This window comes from Euprymna scolopes, chromosome 18 (assembly GCF_053919585.1).
Source record: "Euprymna scolopes isolate OS-2025 chromosome 18, ASM5391958v1, whole genome shotgun sequence".
Lineage (NCBI taxonomy): Eukaryota > Metazoa > Mollusca > Cephalopoda > Sepiida > Sepiolidae > Euprymna > Euprymna scolopes.
The window spans coordinates 100,648,621-100,672,206 of NC_136499.1; the positions used below are offsets into that span (position 1 = coordinate 100,648,621).

General features: G+C 34.5%; 1 protein-coding gene across 1 annotated transcript in view; it reads right to left on the reverse strand.

Moving 5' to 3' along the window:
- Nucleotides 1-12,903: 12,903 nt before the first annotated feature.
- LOC145297717 (homocysteine-responsive endoplasmic reticulum-resident ubiquitin-like domain member 2 protein) overlaps nucleotides 12,904-23,586 on the reverse strand; it is a 111,883-nt gene continuing 101,200 nt past the window's right edge. Inside the window, exons 7-8 of the mRNA XM_080143930.1 lie at nucleotides 20,922-21,054; nucleotides 12,904-15,475 (exon numbers count right to left, since the gene is read on the reverse strand). Coding sequence (XP_080000056.1) covers nucleotides 15,314-15,475; nucleotides 20,922-21,054 — 295 coding nt within the window. The 3' untranslated portion in view covers nucleotides 12,904-15,313. The remainder of the gene's footprint in view (nucleotides 15,476-20,921; nucleotides 21,055-23,586) is intronic.

A 23,586-nucleotide genomic window follows, 5' to 3' on the forward strand; every position in this document is an offset into this window, starting at 1 on the left:
CGTGAAGTGTCATCGAGACGCCGAGAGGCTGGCCTTCCTTAGCCACTACCTTGAAGATGATCAACCGTGGCACCCCGCGATCACTGTCGCCTTTCTTGACCCCGCTATCGAGAGTCGTCGCAGGCCGCGGGGAGATTCAGCCTTCCTGAAAGAGTGCCAAGCCGCGCTAAAATAGCTACCAGGGTCCAGCGACCTTGTGACTGCAACCCGTAGGGAACTCCACAGGGATCTAGTGAGGAGGGGGGTGAGCGGCCGACAACTCGCTATGCGCACGTTTAGGTTGGCAGCAGAGTGAGATCCACTCCGCATGGAGTTGGGCGCTGGGTTTGAGTCATCTGAACAATTCAGAGTTCTCTCTGACCTGGCAATTGGCCCGAAACGCGCTTCCCCTTAGCAATATACAATGCAGTTCTGGTTTCTTGGAGTCGATGGCCTATCCCCGTTGCGGGACGATGGCCGCAGAAACTACTGATCATGCATTTTTCGATTGCCGCAAACTCTGCCTGTACTGGTCGTATGTTGGCGAGGTGACAGCTCACATCGACCCCCGAGCATCCTTGCCCGATTACTGTATCCAACGTAGTGGACAACGTGAGGCCGCCGTGGGACCAGAAGAGACAAATGGTCTACATCACAATCCTGGCCGTGGTGAGAATGGTGATTTGGACGTCGAGACTGCAAGATGGCCGGGCTGTGCTGCCTTTTTCTGATCAGGATCTGATCGCTTTCTTTAAACACGAACTACGGGTAAAGATCAGATGCGACAGAAGAAGGCTGCATCGCATGGCTTTTGAAAGAAGATGGATACAGTTAGCAAGTCTGTGTGTACGAAGAGGGGCCAAATTTGAATACGTGTTCCCCACCTAGGTGTGGAGCGCTCGGTTCTGGGGTTTCTGTCGGATCCCTACCCCTTTCCAATTCTACTTCCTTCAGCCTCTCGGCCAGCCGAATAAATCTTGTTTCCCTTATTAGAAAGCCTCCAAGACCCCCAACCTCCAAAAACAACAATTTTTTTTTTTGCCCCCTCCTCCTCCCCTCAAAATTCAACCCAGCTTGGAGGAAATCAAACCAAACACTAACACCCCCACCCTCACCGTCAAATTTTTCTTTCCTCCCCTATTTCGGACACATCCCCTACCCCCCTGCATTTAGAGGCTGCCCGCGAAACACTGGTTTCTTTACAAACCAGAGTGAAACGGGTGGTCTAGCATTTCAGATAGGGTTGGGAGGGCCTTACTAACCAGGGTCCCCCCCCTCCCCATCATGTCCCTCGACACAAATAAAATTTAAATAATATTGTTATCTTTTTTGTAATTTTTTATATAAATAAAAAATGTTTTAAAATTGGGTTTAAGTAGGAACACCCCCCTCTCACCACACACACATAAATACAAATTTAAAGGGGTAACCATGATAAAAGATGCTGGCCGAGAGAAAAATCATTTAAAATTCAAAACAGAGACGAGATGGATCAACCAAACTCCCACCACCCCCTTCTTTTTTGAGTTGGCCTTGTGCCTAAGTTTTTTTGTTCATTTTCCCAACTGTATTTTTTCCTGTGAATAAAAAATTTAATATCTCATAAGTGTAGTATCTGCCGGGACAGATACTGCAAGCAAAGACCAGATGTGGGGGCAGCTCCACATATAAGACCTTGGTCAATGTAGGGGCAACCCTTCATACCAATTGTCACTATCCAGCTCCCCTAATCCCCGGGGAGTTGGTTCCCATTTCCCCTTCACTCCTCACATTAAAAATCAGCCTTGTGCCTAATTTGCTCAGTGTGTGAGCAAATAAATACCCTTTTCTTGGCCTTTTAGCCAAGATCAAAGTGTAGTATCTGTCTTACTACATGCTGTACTTATGTTTGTAACTTTGTGATATAAAGTGGGGGGTCACTTTTCTGTAATAATTTAATGTAAAATGATCACCCACTTTACAGCCAGTCAATCTCAAACCATTCAAGTCATTCTCCAGATCATTCAAGTTGTTTTTGAAGGATCCCAGTTATTTTTTAAGGATTCAAGTCATTCTTAAGTTCATTCAGTTCATCCTTAAGTTCATTAAAGTCATTCTAAGTCATTTACTTTTTATTTATTTAAGTCTGAAAAATGACATTTTTTGGTCATTTTAGTTTATCTTTAAGAATTTCATATCAATCCTACATTCACGCATTCATTCATTACACGAGAGCACGTGACTAATGGCTATCGGCCTTGTTCCTTTTAATTTGAAACCTTCAGTTGATTTGAAAAAACAAAAATAATTTTGAGTTAAGGAATGCATCAAAACAACTGATATAGTTTTTTTTTTTTTTTTTATTTTTTTTTTAAACTTTTTTTTTCCTAACTTCTTCAGCTTGTATATCACTGATAGTTTTCGTTTTTGCTGTTTAATTTTCTTTTCCAACTTCTGTGTTACTTAAAGTGTTAATTTAGTTGATTTTGTGGATACCTCTTTGATCTTCAACTGTTATATAACGAGTCTATATAATGTGTTTACTTTTATATAATGTCATGTTAAATCTCCAGAGTACATATATAATACATGTGTGTTGGCAAATAAAAAACAGGGTCCTGAATAGAAGTGTGCTCTATCCCAACTATCATCAATGGACCTGAGGTAATCTCGTCAGTATCAGACAAAACCAAAAACTTTGCAGCTAATTCTACCCTATGCGACCAAGGCTGTGAACCCCCCCCCCCCACCCCCATATTTCCTTCTGTGTCTGAAAACACACTGTGACATACAAATATCTGTGCGTGATGTTGCCAAGCTAATCAAAAACCTCGATTCCAGTAAAGCAACTGGCTTCAACCAGAACTAGCACCCATACTTACAAAGCGGTTTAAACATTGTCGTAAGAACTGCTTCCCAACACCTTGGAAAATCTCATCAGTATGTCATGTATTTAAGAATTGAGATGATATCTCCTCTCCCTCTCAATGCAGACCAATCAGTCTCCTGTGTGTCATAACCTCATCAATGACATGCAATATGGTTTCCGCTCTGCTAAATCTACAGATGTGCTAAGTTATCTCATCGGATAAGCGAATCTCTCGACGAAGGCTTCTTTGACATGCATGGAAAATCATCATCATCGGCGGTCACTCGTGTTCGAGTAAGACTGTCCTCCGTTGTAGCTTCTGTGGGAAAATGTATAAAAGGTATAAAGACCTTTGATAGCATATAACATAATGGTCTACTTCACAAAATCTCCAGCTACGCTATAGTTGGAAATGTCTTTTCAATTATTAGATCATTTCTTTCTGATAGGTTCATAAGAGTAGTAATTAATGGGCAGAAATCAGAAGCTCACAGTATTAATGTTGGAGTCTCCCAGGGGGTTCATCCTGGGCCCAACTCTCTTCCTGATCTACATCCATGATCTCCCAAATCATATTCTAAGATCATTTGTAGACATTTCTGCTGACAGCACTAGCATCTATGGTAATACTTCAAAAGCCGTCAATGACCAAGTTCTCTCTGATTCTCTCTCCTCTGATCTTGATCATGTGGTGCAATGAGGAAAGAGGTGGCGGGTTAATTTCCATGCACCTAAAACCAAGCTTCTATCTTTCCATCAAATCTGGCATCAATCGAAATGAATGGCTCTCATCTTGGAGAGACTCCATGTTTTGATAAACTTCTAGGTCTGACCTTTACTCCTCCTGATCTGAGATGGAACACGTACATACAATCCGTTGCCAAGGCTGCTAGAAAAATGGTGGTATTGTTCTACTGCTCCAGTAGATATCTCACTGCTGATGCAATTCTCTACCTGTATAAGAGCCAAGTATGTCCAAGGAAGGTGTACTATTACCACATCTGGGCAAGAGCTGCTACAAGCAGCTTATCCTACCTTGACAGAGTTCAAAATAAACTTTGTAGCCTAATGGGGGATGCCGTTTTCTCTTCTCCACAGAAGAAACCTTGCAAGTTTGTCTCTACTTTATCATTATTTGCATGGTAAGTGCTTGTCTGAGCTCCAATCTTTGGTCTCCCCTGTCTTGCTTTTCACAAAAATCACTTGTCTAGCTGAAACCACTATCAATAATTTCCCTCACTCTTTATCTGTGCCTAAACCTAAACTCCATGAACAAAATTTCTACCAAGTTGATCTTAAATATTGCATAGACTCAATCTATTATATTATCCTTTCAGTCCCCACCCCTTAATCCTGCTTTCATTTTATCTCGCAATTACTTATAACGTCACCAACTAACTTTCGGAAGACCCCCCCCCCCGCCTCCGCTTTCCTTTTATATCGCAAGTTTCTTAAAACGTGACTAGCAAAAGTCCAGAATAAGACCACGCTGTTCTTTTTAACGGTTAATTTAAAAAAAAAAAGAAAAAAAAGTCTTTTGATTGCTGATGTTATCAAAATTAAAATTCTTTTCTACAGTTTGCATTTTGGAGACGGAAGTGTTTTTTTTCGAGATAAGTGACTTCTATATTAATCCTACTTTTTATCTTTAGATTCAAATATTAATAACTACATTTTATTTCAGTATTTAATTTATGTATTTCTGTTTTATTAAATGCTAGCGTTTTTCTCGTTCATAAATGTTTATTTATCTACCAAGTTGATTGCAAAAATAGATTAAGTAATTGTATTCATTTTTAGTTCGTGAGAATCTATCACCATACTTTCCCTTAAACACATCCATTGGACTTTTATTAAGTATAATACATAATTAATTTTTTTTTTTTTTTTTTTTGGAGAGTAGATGCTTTATTGGCAGCTCCCGTTACTCTCGCTTCTCCTTATTTGTCCCTCAGTCCTCATTTTTTAATGAGTGATTTTTCTGGCGAAGGGAGAAGAAAAAGCTGTTTCCTAGGTTGGCAGTATTTTGCGCAAATAGTTGGCAGAGATGGCAGAAATTTTCTGTTTCTATGTCTATCCTTGTAGCCATGTCACTAGTAAGGGTGATGGAGGTAAACGTTTTATCTGGGCTGACGTTATCCGCCTGATAGTCAGGGACCCGAACCTTGGATTAACCACTAAGGAGGCTGTCCTATCAGCAGGTACAAAGTACTGGGGCTGCTGTATTGCCATTTGGTGAATGGATTCTGGACCATGCAGTAGCTTCTGGAGGGGCCTCTTGATGCCATATTAGTGGGTAATTGTTATGGCTTTACCTTATCATGTTCTACAAAAAAAAAAAATTCTTCGTTTCTTTTTCTCTTAGTTTCCCCTCTCTGTCTTGTTCTAAGCAAATCTGACGACCTAATCCACAAATTCCAAAATTCCATCATGACAAGTTTCAAGAAAAATACACGATTAAACCCTGTTCTTCAACTTCCAATGTAGACCTCTACTACTATGTCTCCTTCTCCAACATCAGGGGTCTACGTTCTAACCTTCCAGAAGTTGAAACCCAATTACAGGAGACTAAACCAGACCTTTTATTTTTAAGCGAAACTGGCATTGGACAGGCTATTTCCCTAGAAGAGTTCGCAATTAAAGGATACTCTAACTTAACTTCTAAATCTGACCCCCAAGATCGCCATGGGCATGGAATATGTGCCTATATTAAAGATAGCTTTCCATGTGGTAGGGACATCTCCAGAGAAGATCCTAACTTACCCTATATGTGCTTCCAGGTTGCATTAGCTCACACTACTGCATTTATATTTACTCTCTATCGCCCCCACAACAGCGGAGTTACTATCTTTAAAAGCATATCTGAGAAAATTGAACAAGTCCTATCTGCTTATACTTCAGCTAACATTCACGTATGTGGAGACTTCAATGTTCACAATGTGGAATGGTTGACCCACTCAAACAAGACCGATGATGAGGGGAGATTCTGTCATGATTTCTCCATTGCTTATGACATCACTCAGATTGTTCACGAACCCACACGTGTGCCCGACAGTATGTGAGTCTATTAGACCTTTTTCTTACAACTTACCCTGAACTATGTTCAGTATCTGTTCTGTCTCCTCTTGGATCTTTCGACCACTCTGTTGTATCAATTAAGATAAAAATGAAATGTAATCAGTCCTCAGACGTACCTCTCCATCGTACAGTATATCGATACACTAAGGCTAACTGTGATAACTTCCATACATTTATATCGGATCTACCTCTGTGTTCCATGTTTAAAAAGGATGTGTCATCTATAGTATCAGACCTGACGGAATGGTTAATTGTAGGTATAGACCGTTTCATACTCTTGAAAAAGTTCTAGCAAAAACCTAACAGCCAGCCATGGTTCTCTCCAGAATGTGCTCCTGCCATTGCGCACAGAAATCACTTTTTCCACTGCTTCCAACGTAATAGATGTATGGAAACTAAAGTCACTTTCAGGACTGCCAGCAACCATTGTAAGAAAGTAATAAAGAACGCAAGAGAGTTGTATGCTCAGTCCGTTAAGTCCAAAGTAGCTGAGCAGCGGCTTGGTTCCCACCAGTTTTGGCAAATAGCAAACAGAATCCTGAACAGAAGCATGTGCTCTATCCCAACTATCATCAATGGACCTGAGGTAATCTCGTTAGCATCAGACAAAGCCAAACTCTTTGCCAAGAACTTTGCAGCAAATTCTACCCTTTGCGACCAAGGCTGCCAACCCCCAATATTTCCTCCTGTATCAGAAAACACGCTATGTGATATACATATATCTGTACGTGATGTTGCCAAGCTAATCAAAAACCTTGATTCCAGTAAAGCAACCGGCTCTGACGGTATTCCAATTATAGTACTCAAAAAACTTCAACCAAAACTAGCGCCCATACTTTCAAAACTGTTTAAACATCTTAAGGAGAATAGCTTCCCATCACCCTGGAAAATCTCAGTTGCTGGAATCTGTGTTAAATACAGAAGTAATCAACCATCTCAGCAAAAATAACCTTCTTAGTGACACTCAATATGGTTTCCATTCTGCTAGATCTACAGCATACGTGCTTACAGGATTAGCAAATCTCTTGACGGAGGAAACCTTTCTAGGGCAATTGCTCTTGACATATCAAAGGCCTTTGATAGGGTATTGCATAAAGGTTTACTTCACAAGATCTCTAGCTATGGTATAGCTGGAAATGTCTTAATTATTAGATCATTCCTTTCTGATAGGTTCATAAGAGTAGTAGTTGAGGGGCAAAAATCAGAAGCTCACAGTATTAATGCTGGAGTCCCTCAGGGGTCCATCCTGGGCCCAACTCTTTTCCTGATCTACATTAATGATCTTCCAAATAAAATCCTTACATCATTTGTAGACATTTATGCTGATGACACTACCATTTATGGTAGCACATCTAAGACAGTAAACGACCAAGTTCTCTCCCATTCTCTCTCCTCTGATCTTGAACACATAATACAATGGGGCAAGGAGTGGCTGGTTACTTTTAATGCATCTAAAACCAAGCTTCTATCTTTACATCATCAACATTCTGATCCACATCTGGCATCAATTGAAATGAATGGCTCTCGTCTTCAGGAAGCTTCAAGTTTTGACAAGCTTCTGGGATTGACCATTACTCCTGATCTTAAATGGAACACGTACATCAAATCTGTTGCCAAGGCCGCTAGAAAAATGGTGGGATCTTTCTATCGATCCAGTAGATATCTCACTGCAGATGCAATTCTCTATCTATATAAGAGCCAGGTACGTCCAAGGATGGAATACTGTTGCCACATCTGGGCAGGAGCTGCTAGAAAGGACTTGTCCTGCCTTGATAGAGTTCAAAATAGACTTTGTAGTCTCGTTGGAGATGTTCTTTCTTTTCCCTGCAACCTCTATCTCACAGAAGAGATGTTGCGAGTTTGTCTCTGCTGTATCGTTACTTTCATGGAAAGTGTTCGACTGAGCTTCAGTCTATGGTCCCCCCCCCCTCGCCAAACTTTCACAAGAAGCACTCGTCTAGCTGAAAACACTATTAATAATTCCCCCCACTCTTTATCTGTGCCTAAACCTAAACGTAGATTCCATGAACAAAGCTTCTTTCTTAGAACTGCACGCCTGTGGAATTGTCTTCCGTTTTCCTGCTTTCTGGCTGACTACAATATGGTTGTCTTCAAGTCTAACATAAACAAGTTCTTGATGAGCTGTTCCATATAAGTTATCAAATTTACCGAATTTTCATTACTAATGATTACTATATTGTCCAATTTCTACTGTACACTCTTTAACCCTATGCGTCCACTCTCCAACTCAATTAACATCTGACTCAATCACCTCAAACTGACTAAGTCTACGTCTATATATAAAACTATCTTTAACTTTATATTTTTACATCATTTTATGATATGTGGCTAAAGGATACGGCACGTATTTACATAGAAATTTTAGTTTTCAAACTTAAGTTTTAGTTCCAACATTCTGTTTTATCAAGTAAAATTCCTAATACATATTTTTGCTGTCATTTCATTTTGCCAAATTCCAAACCCTATTGAAATATCTTGTTTCCGTCAACATTATTTTCATTATACATGTCTGGAGGGAAAGGAGTAACCATTCCCCAATGTGGGATGATGTCAAAATACTGGATGCAGAAGAAAGATGGTGGATCAGAAAACTTAAAGAGGTGGCCCATATGGTAGAAAATAACATCATCAGCCGTCCCAGTATAGAACTAACTTGCATTTGAACGCCCCTCATCACAAAATCACAGAAAAAGAAGAAACAAGACAAACACCCAGCCCAAGGGAGGTAAGTTCACATAAAATCCTGTTTCCCCTTGGAGTTGCCCCCTTTCAATGTGTTTAAAAAAAAATTTGGGTTTGTATTACAGTACATAGATTCAAAAAAGTTGTCAAAAAACATATATAACAAATAAATGTTATCAAAGGCAATATAAGTTACTTTTCTACCAAACTGGATATATTTTTTGTGTTTTTATTCAATGTAACATGTTTATTCAGCTTGAAAAACGTACATTGTTTACTGATGTATTGGAAAATTCAAAATGGCGCCCGACTCTCTCTTTAACACGGTAAGTTTAGGAAAATGTGTTATAAATAATAAACTAGACAAAATACTATTAAAAAACCACCGAATATATGTCAAGTTATGTCACGGTAACATATATTGAGCTAATTTCTCATAGTATTTTGTCTAGTTTATTATTCATAACACTTTTTCCCAAACTTATCGTGTTAAAGAGAGATTCGGGCGCCATTTTGAATTTTCCAATACATCAGTAAACACTATGCTTTTCGAGCTGAATAAACATGTTAAATTGAATAAAAACACAAAAAATATATCCAGTTTGGTAGAAAAGTAACTTATCTTGATTTTGATAACATTTATTTGTTATATATTTGTTTTTTGACAACTTTTTCGAATCTGCATACAGTAATACAAACCCAAAAATAAAAAAAGTTTTGTAAAACATTTTTCACTAATATTAACAATTAGTATAGATATCCCTAAAAATTGAGTCATAGGAAAGCTTTAAAAAAAAAAAAAAAAAAAAAAAATATCTTAGTGACCTCTGGAGGTTGAACTTTCTTTATGATCTTTGGACCCACCCTCAAACCCATGGTTCGAATTCTGATAATGCAGAGCCAACCCTCTTTTGCTTAGTAGAGAAAAAGAAGCGTTTTCAACACCCAAAGAAGGTCGCAGATTGTAGTGACCGAAACATTGTGCTAATAACGCCCAAGATGAGAATAATAGTCCGATTAATCAACGTAACATAAACATTTTTCAAGTGCATTTTTAGCATTCAAACGTCAAGATTTCGAATAACAACAATCATAATTGTTAGGTCATCTAGCGACACCTGGCTATCCATAATATACCACAAGTCTTCCAATTTTTCCAGCTTATGTCTTGTATACTAATATCTCAGAAAAATCCAGAAAACTTTCACTACTGGTAAAAAGATTCCTGACGGAGTTGTAATGCCATCTTTTTTTCTTAAATTTTTATTATATATATATATATATATATATATATGATGGGATGATCCCAATATTTTTCCTGATGCCAATTCTTTATAAATCTAAATATTTAACTATACAGTGGTTATTTTCTCCGAATTATCCTAAAAAACACCTGTTAAATGTGTAGTTAAAAAACACATTTGTTGGGGATCTATAGATTTTACTTTTCCTAGTTTAAAAGCAATAAACATTTAATATTAACATTACTACCAACAGTGGAGGATTTTATCTTGCTTTAAAGAAAAAAAAAAAATTTTTTTTAAAGAATCGTTTTTGACATCTAGGCACAAGTTTTTCTGATTCTGATACCCCAAAAAAGTTCCAATTAATAATTCCAACACTCATATATATGAGAGAGTTAGTTAAAGACTGCATAAAACAATTTTGATAGAAATTGTTTTCTTTTTTTCAAAACTTCTCCAGCTTCTGATAGTTTTCATTTTTGTTTCACGATTTTTCTTTTTAATCTCTTGAACTAGTTAATTGTTATTTTAGTTGACTTTGTGGAGATCTCTTTGATCTTTAAGTTTTCTAATTTCTTCAGCTTCTTTTCTCCTTTCAAGCTGAAGCCTTCGATTATATTTCCCAGGTGTTAAAAACTTGAAGACCCGGAATTCTTTCATTACTATCAACAGGGAATCCAAAAACTTACAAGCAGATTTTGCCACCGGATATCAAGGACATGCTCGGTACTTGCTCTTGATAAGGGATCAGCTCTTAGTACTGTACGGGACCTAAAATGGAAGAGTGTGAGAAGGAATCCTCTATGAATTTGCCACATAAAAAGTCTCAAAAATATATCAACTTTGATTTGAAAAATAAAGATGCTCTGGGGGAAGGAGGATAAATCGACTTTGAAACTTCTTGGTCTTTCTTTCTCGTCAAATCTTTCTTAGTGTTCATATTTTAGAGTCAACTCCCACATGACAATTACGTCCGCTTTCAATGAAGTGTGAAGCCACTTGACAAGACTTCTGCAGGTGATTCGCCCTCAGAAAAAAAAAGGGGGGGGACAAACAGTTACATTGTAAGGATACACTGAAAATTCAACTACCGTAACCCACCTTAAAAAATACAGAAATAAAGGCTGATGTTGTCAATCTTTCAGAGAGTCTAAGAACAAGCAACATCTGACAATAAAAGCAAAAATTGTTTTTTTTTCCCATTAAAGAAAAAAAAATTAAATGGAAAGGTAGATGAAGTCTTAAACAAAAAGCAAAATTTCAAAAGCTTGATTTAAAAAAAAAAAAAAAAAAAATGAACGGATCAAATTTGATTATTTGTGAAGAATATTTTTTTAGCCATTTTAATTTTATCCAGTCAAAAAAAATAAAAAATAAATAAATAAAAACCATTTTTAGAAGCATATCTGATAGCCAAGTGTTAGTTTTTTGTTGTAAACTCCCCCTTCTTCCATCAAAAAAAAAAAAAAAAATATATATATACAAAATAAAAATTTTTTTCATTTAATTTGTTGACCAGTAAAACCAATTGCTTCAGAATTTAAGAGTTTCATATTTTGATGCTTAGTTGAACACAAGATTTGAAAAGATAGTTTTAAAATATTAAAGGGTTTCTTTGTATTAATGAAAAAGATTTTGTTTAATGCTTCTGAAAACATCATTTCCCGTTTTGTAAACCCATATTTAATGCTTTAGAAAGACATATTCAAGTTCTGTGGCAAAAAATATTTTCTTCAGCTGGAGAAAAAAAAAAAAAAAATTGTTAAATGTTTAAACTTTTTTTTTTTTTTTTTTTTTTTTGAAAAATTTTGGTAAATTTTCAGATTAGGTCCACCTCCACAATTTTCTTTTAAATGACGACTTTTAGAGGTTTTAGGCCATGCTGAATACGAAAATTGCCTCGAAATTTTGCAGAAATAATTAGTTATCAAGATATAATAAGTTGTATTATGCATTGTATTCTTTGGCGGCCATCTTTGTTACGCGCATAGATTTGTTTATGGCGTGCATGCGCGTAAAAACGATGGCCACCAAAGAATACAATGCATAATACAACTTTTTATATCTCGATAACTACTTATTTCTGCAAAATTTTAATGCGATTTCCGTATTCAGTATAGTAGAAAACTTATAAAAGTTGTCATTTAAAAGAAAATTATGGAGGTGGACCTAATCTAAAAAAAATACTGAAGATTTTTGCCATAAATTTTCAGGATAAGAAATGAAGCGTCAGTTGCAGTTTTGCCACATATATATATAAATGAAGGCCATGTTTAAACTTGAAACAAATAACGAGAAACGTTTCTATTTTATACTTCCCTCAAATTGATAAAAACTTGTTAAAAGAATGATTTTTGAAATATAGTAACCTTCTAAAGTTAATAAAATACCTTTTAAATCAAACGACATTCGCATGGTTATTATACATTACACAAACGTATGGTCCAGAAATAATGAGTTGCATTGGCTTGGATTTTGCCTTTTTGTTTTTAACGTCACTTTTGCCACAGAACAATGGATGACTTAACTTTTACGTTGTTTTTTTTTTTTTTTTATCCCCCACCCCCTTAAAAAAATCAGAAAATGATCATTTCAATTACACGCTCTACATTGAAGAGTATAAATGTGGGTGGAAGCTAACCCAAGTGGTCAGTAAAAAAAAAAATCAATACCATGAAGCACGTTTAACAAACAAGAAAGACAAATAGATTCACCCCAAAACGAGGAAGGTGGGGGTTGGATTTTGGAGAGAAACAAAATAACACCAAACACAAAACTTTCAAAAGAAATGATTGACACAAAAGAAAAAGAGGGTGGGGGGATAGTAACCTTGAAACACAGGTCTATATACTTCCCAGCTTATGTTTTTCTTTCTTTTCTGGCATCCTTTTAGTCAATGAATGATTTTTTTTTTTTTAACGTTTATTTTTTCTCCTAAAAAAAAAAATCCTTATATTTAGCATTCCCCCATGCTCAAAAACAATAAAAAAAAAAAAAAACCTTTCACAAGAAAAGATTGAGACAAAAAATAAAAACAAATAAAAAATATCACAAATTTCTTCAGAAAAGATTATTTTTGTTTTTAATGTGAACTTTTTTTTTTTTTTAGCTCTCTTTCCAAAAATCATAAAAAAAAAAAAAAAAAGTTTTTAAAAATGTTTATATACCGGATAATCTTAATCAGATTAATTTCAATTATGGTTGCAACGATTTTACTTGCATTTCTTTTTTTTTTTTTTTTCCATGTTTTACATATTTGCTGCAACCCGACAACAGGAAAGTTGAGAAGTGTTCAGGCCTTTTTTTTAGTTTCTCTGACCCCCCCCCCTCTCTTTTTAAAACAGATTCATACATTCAACACTTTCTACTTCAGTTTATAAACAGATCCACCCCTTTTGTTTTTGTCAAGAGTATTAAATGTAAAAAATCACAGAAACAAAAGCAAAAAATAAAGGTAAAAAAATTAAGTCCATTTATAAAGGAGCAGAGAACATGATCACATACGCATTATACATACATATTTTATATGTATGTATAATATATATCCACATTTATTACAATAGAATGATTCGAGCAAACAGATACCAGTGATTCCATGGAACCACTGAAGTTAACAAATAGACTGAATGTAGATACGTGTTTTGGTTTGAATTGGTTGTTTCGTTTTGTGACTTAACCTCTTTTCAGGTTATTTAATGCCGAATCCAATATTTGGGAAAAATAGTTTTTATGCTTCAAGTTCTTTATATCTTAAAAAAAAAAAAATGTGGTGTTTAATTTGGTTGTTTGCTATACAGCATATCAACCCTTTTTTGGTTTATTTAATGTCGAATACAATATTGTTGGAAAAAAAAAGTTTAACGCTTCAAGTTTTTTATATCTTCAAATATTTAATCATGGTGGTTAGTTGGATTGCTTTGTAAAGAAAAATTTTTGCTTTTGGCTTTGCAGAACAAGACCAAATTTTGCAAAAGGGAAAAGAAAAAAGAAAAACAATAACATTAATTTTAGGAAACTGATATCTTTTAGACAGCCTGATTTGGTAGTAGTAGAGTTTTATTTTCAGCCTAACAGGTGAAGTGCTGTGTAACCCCATGAAAACAATGGTGTTTATCTTTATGCGAATCATTGTATAGCAATTATTTCATAAAAAATATATTTAGCTTTTACATAAGTACTTGAACACTCCGGTCTGTCTTTTTTTTTGTTTCATATTTTTTGTCAGAAACACAGTATTTACTATATACAATAATATATATATACATAAATAATGAAAAAAAAAAAATCAACTTTAAGATCGAAACAGCCAAATGAAGACAAAATATCTTTCATGCATAAAGGGCCCAATATCCTTTGATATAGAGCTTTATAACAATAATAATTAAAAAGGGGTCTTATTCTCACATTTCAGTTTCACAGTAAATCCGATCAGGAGCATATATCTCATAAGCCATACACATTTAAATTCAAATGTATTACGAACGTACAAAATATATTACACCTTTCTAACAACAGAATCTAGCATAAAACTGTAGTAAATTGTTAAGATAAGCCTTTCTTGATTATTATTATTATTATTGTTGTTTATTTATACATACATATATATATATATAATGGCTGCTGAGCAGTGTTTTGACAGACCATGAGGTTTTTGTTTGAAGTTTTGTTTTTCTTGTAGACTCGTTGCCCCTCCCAAGTCTACTCTACCCTACTAGTTCACCCATAGCTAGGGGGAGAAGAGTTGGGTTTATACCTTTCCCAAGAGTATTAACGAAAAGTGTCACAATAGCTCAACCAGGATTTGAACACAATGATCCGAGACCGCCATGCACACATGAACACTGTTCAAGCAAATATTTTAACTGATTTCACATTATTTACCGTTTTATGAACAGAGTATATATCCAAGATAAACGTGGTTTGCCACGGATGTCCTCTGCCCTCTTCTCCCTGCATCCAATAATATCGGTACATAATTTGAAAGAGAGAGAGAGAGAGAGAGAGGATGTCACAGTTATGGTCAATACGGAATTTATTTTAGATTTTACCAACGGAGTTGATTAGCAAAAATGCAAAAACCAAATCTCTGAGTGATTAAAAAATAAAAAATAAAAATTCCCAGACAAAAAGAAAAAGAAAAAAAAAAAAATGAAGCCTTATGAAGGCCAAAAAGGCGAATAGAATTTGTTTCTTTTTCCAGTTTCAGATCTGATTAGAGGTTAAAAATAAACAAAGGAAAAAAAAAAATTTTTCTTTTTAAAAGGTGAGAGTATCTCGATTAAATACCAAAAAGGATATTGCCAAATTTTAATGCAATTTTTTTAGCCCAGAAAAAAAAAAAAAAAAAAAAAAAAAAAGCAGAAGAAAAAAACTAAAGAAAAGAAAGAAAGAAAAAAAAAAAGGATCAATTCTCTGGAGGTTGGTTTGCTATATTTTCTTTTAATTCTTCTCTTTCTTCGTCTCAGTTCGCATTAACAGCTGGGGGTTGTTGTGGGAAGAGAGAAGTGAAAAACGTCCGAACAAGAAGCCAAACAAGGGCCAAACCCCGGGGATGAGCCGGTTCTTCTTGAGGGGCATCAGGTTGGGAACGATCAGTTGCACCATCTTCAGAAACTTCATCATTCTGGAAAACATTGAAACAAAATATGTAAATAATTTTTTTTTTTTTTTTTTTTATTTTATTTAATTAAAAAATTTACTTTTTTATTTTGAAATTATAATCAAATTTTAAAATTCGATTGAACACATTTTGCAAAACACCGAATTTTTATTAGATTTAGGTAGTTTGGCTGTCTTATTACAGTGAAGCAGTTCATTATGTTATTCACAGAGTATATAACGCATGTATACATTACCGTCCATATCTTTTTCAGAGTGTTGAGTGAATACTTGTCCATACATGTCATGATGTCTAGTGTGTGCGCACACATTTATAACTGTATATACAGTTCAACAAATGCAGACATATAACAATTTACAAACAGTTCCTTACAGGCCAGATAAACATATTTCTTGGGGATTATTCAGGCCAAAAAGAAGTGAACATACCTTCTTCTGTCAGTTGATCCCGACTGAATGTCTAAGCTGCAAGAAGATTTCCTGAGAAACGACAATCGACCCTCAGGTTATTTTATGGAACTTTATTTCCTGGCCCCTCCTCCCCGTCTCTGGAGTTATCATGTTGTTTCTCTTGGTCTCACATCTTGCTATGCGTCTACTCTCCAACTTGACCAACCTCTGACTAAATCACTTTGAACTGACTAGCTCTACATCTATATTTATATATAAGTAAACAGTTTTATCACAGTGAAACAGTTTCTGTAGATGTGTGTGTGTATATATATATATATATATATAAAATACATACAGTGACATGCATAAGTATTGAACACGTTATTTTATAACTCAGTATTTTACCTAGAATTTTTAACTTTCTTTCCACTGAAAACTAAAGCAATTTTATGAGGTATTACTTACCAAATATACGACAAAATGGCGAACATAAACTAGAATTATAACAGAAAATAACATGTATCCAAAACACTGTATATATTAGTGATGGGACATTTCCAATATTTGTCTTGATTTCGATACAATTAACAATTCTGATTATTTTTAAATATTTAAATATCTAGCTGTTGATATTTTTCGGGAGACGGAATACCATAAATACACATGAAATAGGTGCATACCTTTTCGGAAGCGTAAAAATACACTTGTGGGTGAGAGGATCTATAGATTTTAGTTTTACTGGTAGTTCAAAATATATAAATATCTATTATTGCATCATTAGTACGTTAATGAAAAATTAAGTTTTAAACAAAGACAAAAATGAAACATTCATAAGAGTCATTTTTGGCACTGGAAAATAGGTACAAAATTTTCCAATTTACATATCCTCAAAAAAGTTCTGATTTTTATTTTTTCTGATTTTGATTCCAATTAACTCTCCCAGCATTCATATATAGTCTAAAGAAGCTTGAAGTATTAAAAAAAAAAAAAAGAAAAAGAAATGCGGTTTAAGTCCCTAGAGATACTAAATTCAACATGTCGCAGAAAAATTAAATTCAAACAAATGTTAGTATAAACAAAGTTACTAAGGCAGAAATATTTCAAACATTGAATATTAAAACTTTTCAAAAATCTGTTGTAGAATTTAATTAAAAGTTTGAATTTTTCTTTTTCTGATATTTTTTTTGTTTCTGATATTTTTTTTTTTTTTTTTTACTAATATTGTCATTCTCTTTGCGACAAAAATTGTTTATAAGGGAATTCGATGAACTCCATATCAGCATTTTTTCAATTTGCTGAATAGTGTGACCCTCATCACAAGAGTCAACATGAAATAATCGATTTTGATCAGCCAAAATATTTAAAGTTATGTACATGAATCGAATGTAAAAAAGAATCGCATTTTGTAAGTTTGTTTATAACTATATAATTATATAAGACAAAATTATTAGTTATATCATTTGGGTATAGCAGAGAACCTCTGTTAATACCCTGAAAGCAGCTGTTTAATTCAGCTATTTCTTCAACAGCCTCTCTCCTGGATATTAAATTTTTGCAGCTATTGCATTTCAGTAATAACCTGCTAAGTATAATATAACAGAAAGTACTTCCTTGCATTGATTAACATCATCTTCTGTTACATCTATATTAAATTTATAAACATGTAACTCTTGCTCCCTTGTCATTTCATCCCAGTTAGTTTCTTTTAAATTTTTCAATTCAATAGTTCGATTATTAATTGGTAAGCTCAATTTTAAAACTGACAACATTCTAAGTTTTTTTCACATTCATACACCTGACGTATCTATATATTATACTGATCTCCACTAAGTTGTCGATACTGGCCAAACCTTGCCTCAAGGTTATCTGTCTGAAACTTTGCTGATAATATATACACCATGTTCAGTACATTTATACAATATTTAATCAATTCTAAAATTGCGTAAGTAGTATGGTGCAAAGCAGTATATGTTTCCTTTATTAATTTACCAGTTCTTCCAGAAATGCTATTCCAAGTTTCTAACCAGTCACAGAACACATTTAAGAAATTATAATTATCACTATTTAATGTAAGTGGATTAGCATATTTATTACGAAGTCGACAACCTCTATATGGTGTTTTCATCAACAAAGATACTGTGATGCCATTCTGCATTAGTAACTTGAACTTACTTTTAATATACATGAGAAAATTGTTATCGTGTTGTTCAATTACAGGATTCATAGAAGTTGATAAGGTTAATCTTCGAATGGTTGAATAGCATGGTAAAATTACATTTTTAGTGTCTCTTAACAGTCTGTACCCTCTAGGGGAGCAGTTATATAATAAGGAAGAAAATACCATCATTTCACTCGAATAATTAACCTTATTCATTGTCATAATGTTAATTTGTTTATATATGAATTTAATGGCATTAAAATATTTAAATGATTCATCTTGCACTAATAGAAAAACTGATAAGATTAATTTTAATAAAGAACTTATATTAGAAGTTTTCATTTCCTGTTCTTCGATGTCCATTTTTTTTCATGTTTTCCATCAAAATCTGCAGAGTATTTTCCTCTGTTACATGTTTAGAAATTCTATACTCCCCTATAGCACTCATTTCCACATCACTACAGAATACTCTAACGGCCAAGTCCGGTTCAATCACCATAGACATTTTTATTTTTGGGCATGGGCATCTCTTTATATGGCATATAATGATGGTATTGTCTTGCCTAATAGAAGTCCGATAATTTGTATCTATAAACGTTAATTTTTTTTCTAAATCATCAATATTATGGAAAGTTTGAAGTTTCCGTAACTAACTCGTCAGCAACACTTTCACATAATGCACGCTTAAGAGCAGAATTTTCTAAACGCATTTTCTTTGCATTAGGAGACTCTCTAAAAGTGGTTGATGATAAATAGGAGGGACAGTTTGGTAATATTCAAGGAATAGCACCATTCTTAAGATAGGGATTTTTTAATTTAACACTAATTGTCTTTACAGTCCTTTCATCAAATGCTGATGCCTCTCGCTGTATGTCTTCAGGTCGAAAATGAAGTTCACATACCTAAAGAAATAATTTAAAAGAAAATCGTACCATATTTGACTTAATACAAAAAAAAAGAAAAAAAAAAAAGAAAATTACATGACAAAAAATGATAAAATAAAAAAATAAGGTAAATGTGCAGAATTAGTCCACCCTCGAAAAATCCTTTTAAATTACCACTTTTATAGGTTTTCGGGAGTGCTGAAAATGAAAATAACGTTTAAAATTACGGCAAACTAGTAGTTTTTAAGATATAAAGAGATGTTAGTTAAAAAAAAGGGGGGGGGGATAATTTAACCTAAAACGACCACCCACTTTATGGCCAATTTTTTTTTTTTTTTTACATGGGCAACAAGAAATTTTTTTTAAATTACATTTTCGCCGCAAACAAGGCGAAGTGCCTCTTTGATGTAGGAATGAACACAACTAAACGTAAAATGAGCACCTACAGTTGAACCCCTCTCGACAAAAAAATGTTTACACTTTTTGAAAGGGGGTGCTCATTTTACGTTAACTGTGTTCAATGTATGTTGACTCCCAACCGCCAATATAAAGATGGCCATACTCATTTTTCTTCGCTTTTATTTGTTAAAAAAAAAAAACTATGGCCATAAAGTAGGTGCTCATTTTATGTTAAATTTTTATAGAAAAGTGATCTCCCATTTTTTAAAACTAACATTTCTTCATATCTTGGAAACTACTCGTTTGTCATAATTTTAAACGTTATTTTTGTTTACAGTGCCACTAGCAGTATCAGAATTTTGGGGGAATTTTTGACAACCCTAAGACAAAACTGCAAGTAACATACAAAACTCATAATTTCTCCGTTTAAAGTGGGTTGTTTATTTTCTTTATGGAATATACTTCCAAAATAAACTTAAAATTGTTTAAAAAATAATAGAAATATTATTTTTTTTATTGCCGGCATTTTGTAAACACTTTTTTTTTTAAATAAAAAATAATATTTCTATTATTTTTTTAAACAATTTTAATAGTTTATTTTGGAAGTATATTCTCCAAAATTCTTACACCTACAGAACCACAACATTTACTACAAATAATTATTAATAAGCTTTTGGGATAACAAAAGTGGTCATAAACTTAAAAAAAAGTTTAATCTATTTCACGCTGATATAAATATTGCACAGTAAAATAGTTGAACTAAAAGGATAAATGATTTTTCTTATTTAGAATTATTTAAACAAGGAATTCCGTTTTTATGATATCGCTTTTATTAAATTGTTCGGTGAAAGTACATAATATTTTCACCATACTCCCCATTTTAAATAAGTTTCTAAATAATAATTTATTATTTCAACACATAACTTATATTACATGTAAAATTCATTTTTATTTTAAAATATGTTCTAAAAAAATAAATAAATAAAAAAAGGTGCGTTTTTTTTTGTTTTTTGTTTTTTTAAATATCTCAAACATTTTAACACTTACTCTGCTATATTTAGATGGAGTAAAATCCTTTCTTTTTATTGCATTAATCCACTGGTAAATTATTTCCTTTTTTTTTGGGAAATGAAAACACAACTTCTGGTCCATTTTCATAGTTACCTTGGCATTTTGGAACTATACATCTCGACGGCATGTTTAAATTTATTTAACCCTCCAAAACCTTAAACCAACTTCCGGTTTAGTCATGAGACACATGACCAAATTTCAACAGACCGATGTTCATGACGTCACCAGACTAAATTATAGTCGTCGCTAGGCCATCATATTACGGTAGCCACGATTCAACCATATAACAGTGAAAAATGAATAAGAAACCTTAATTTAAATTGTGAAATAGAAAACTGCGATCATCAGCCGTTTTTGGAATATAACATGTTCTTTCTGTCACAGGTACACACATCATACAGATTTTTTTCTTACTTTTTTTTTTTTTTAATATAGGGTGAATTCTGGACAAGAACAGAAAAAATGAATATTTCTATTCAAAGTAGATTCTTGGGGGTAAAGGAGATGGAGAGCAGTCAGGTGTGCTCGGTCACGTGTACACTTACCTGTGCATCTCTGTATTCATTCTGTTGGACATCTTGAGGTGCCTGTTGTTGTTGTCGTGGTGGTTCTCTGTGATTTGGGTTTGCAGCGGCTGGGGCTGCTTGTCTTCTAACTTGGAACCATCCAGCTTGGTGGCTGGAGAGAAAAAAAAAAGTCTTTATGATTGACTTTAAATTGAGATTTTAACAAAATCCTAAAGATTGTCAATGGGTTAAATTGTGTGTGTTTTTTTTTTTGTTTTTTTTCTTAACCCTACACCAATAAATAGCGATTGAATTAGCTAGTGTGAATTTTGGCAAAGGTCACATTAGTACATGTTAGGATAACCTGGTAGAAAATGAAACTGTACCCACAGGCAGGTGGCATGATTAAAGTGGGGCCAAAGGTCTACTCCTGAGATAGCAAGCCGAGCATGCAGAATCCCGTTCCACGAGTGAAGAATTTACTTTCACCATGACTAATATTTGTGCAAAATTTCAATCACAGGCAGGAGCTAATTCTTGTGGCTCAAGATTTGAAATCCATTTTCTCTCTGGCTTGTCCAATCACAAGCCAGCTCTCAATCACATGACCAAATACATAAAAGGCAAAATTACAAACTCTCTGTCTCTTACTCCTTGGCTGTAGTGTTTTCAGCTAGATGAGTGTTTCTCGTGAATACTTGACCATAGATTGTAGCTCAGCCGAGCACTTGCCATGAAAATAACGGTAAAGCAGAGACAGGCTTGCAATATCTCTTCTGTGAGGAAGAGAAAAGGGTATCCCCACTAGGTTACAAAGTCTATTTTGATCTGTCAAGGCAGGATAAGCTGCTTCTAGCAGCTCCTGCACAGATGTGGCAATAGTACTCCATCCTTGGACATACCTGGCTCTTATATAGGTAGAGAATTGCATCCGCAGTGAAATATCTACTCGAGCAATAGAAGGATCACACCATTTTACCAGCGACCTTGGCAACAGATTTAATGTACGTGTTCCATTTCAGATCAAGAGTAATGGTCAAGCCCAGGAGTTTGTCAAAACATTGAGCCTCCCCAAGACCAGAGTCATTCATTTCAAATGATGGCAGATGGGGATCAAAGCAATGATTTTAGATGCATTAAAAGTAACCAGCCCCTCCTTTCCCCATTGTACCACATGCTCAAGATCAGAGGAGAGAATTAGAGAGAACTTGGTCGTTTACAGTCTTTGATGTACTGCGATAGATGGTAGTGTCATCAGCATAAATGTCTATGAATGATATAAGGATATGATTTGGAAGATCATTGATGTAGATTAGCAAGAAAGATGGGCCCAGGATGAACCCTTGAGAGACTTCAGCATTAATACTGTGAGCTTCTGATTTCTGCCCATCAATCATTACTCTTATGAACCTATCAGAGAGAAAGGATTTAATAATTGAGAAGTCATTTCCAGCTATACCATAACTGGAGATCTTGTGAAGTAGACCTTTATGCCATACTTTATCAAAGGCCTTTAATATGTCAAGAGCAACTGCTCTAGAAAGGAAGTCTCCATCAAGAGATTCGCTAATCCTATGAGATATAATAATACTATTTATATATAATATATAAATATTTTTCCCTTGATACTAATACAATTACAGATTCCGTAGTAAATTACTGATTCCAATTCTGATTCTTTATAAATCTCTGAATATTTAACCATAAAGTTATTTTGTCCGGATTACAATAAGAACGCATGTTAAAGATGCATATATTTTCTCAAACATAAAACCCCACATGTGAGGTGGGAAGGGGGTGATCTATAGATTTTAGTTTTACTAATAAAACCAATAAACATTTATTACTTTATTATTACTAGTAACTGTGGAAAACCGTTTTAGACAAAATCAAATAAAAATGATAAAAGGAATCGTTTTGGCATAGGAAACTAGGCACAATTTTTTTTCGATTTCATTACCCACAGAAGTTTTGATTTTTCCAATAGTTTGTCCCAAAATGAATATCCAATTTTCCACAGACATTTGATATTTGAAAAAAAGTCGAAAATCAATCTATCCTTGTATGAAGAGACCTCTCCCCTCCAAGAATTAGATGGAATAATACTGTTGAAAATAGACTTGGAGATACTAAGATATAACATGAACCGTCGAGTGATCGGATCGAGCCTCTCCAACCTCACGTCTAGCCGAAGTTGAGTGTTGCAAGTTAAATGACCATTTATTCAACCATGTTACAAACTGCTTAACCACCTACAGCATCCTAAGGCATCACAGATAGCCACTTACAGTCTACAGGTAGCCCCCGTTTCAGGCACAGAAGAGGAGGAGGTACTTCTCTGCAGGGGTTTGGTTTGGTTATTTTGTTTGAAGGCATATCAATCCTTTTTGGGTTATTTAATGCTGAATCCAGTTATTTTGGAAATAGTATTCGATGTTGCATCCAGTTATTTTGTAGAAGGTTTTTATTCTTCAAACACTTTGTATCTTCAATCGCTAGTTTGTAGTGTTTGGTTTGGTTGTTTTATAGTGGATTTTATCATTTTTGTTCCCTGTCCTGCAGAACATGAATGAGTTTTGCAATAGGAAAGGGAAAAGGGTTACAGTATTAAATGTTTGGTAGATTTTAAGTTAAGAAACCAGTCAAGAAGTGGGAGGAGATAGGAGGAAGAAGGGGAAGAAGGAAAAGGTGGGTTGTTGTTTTT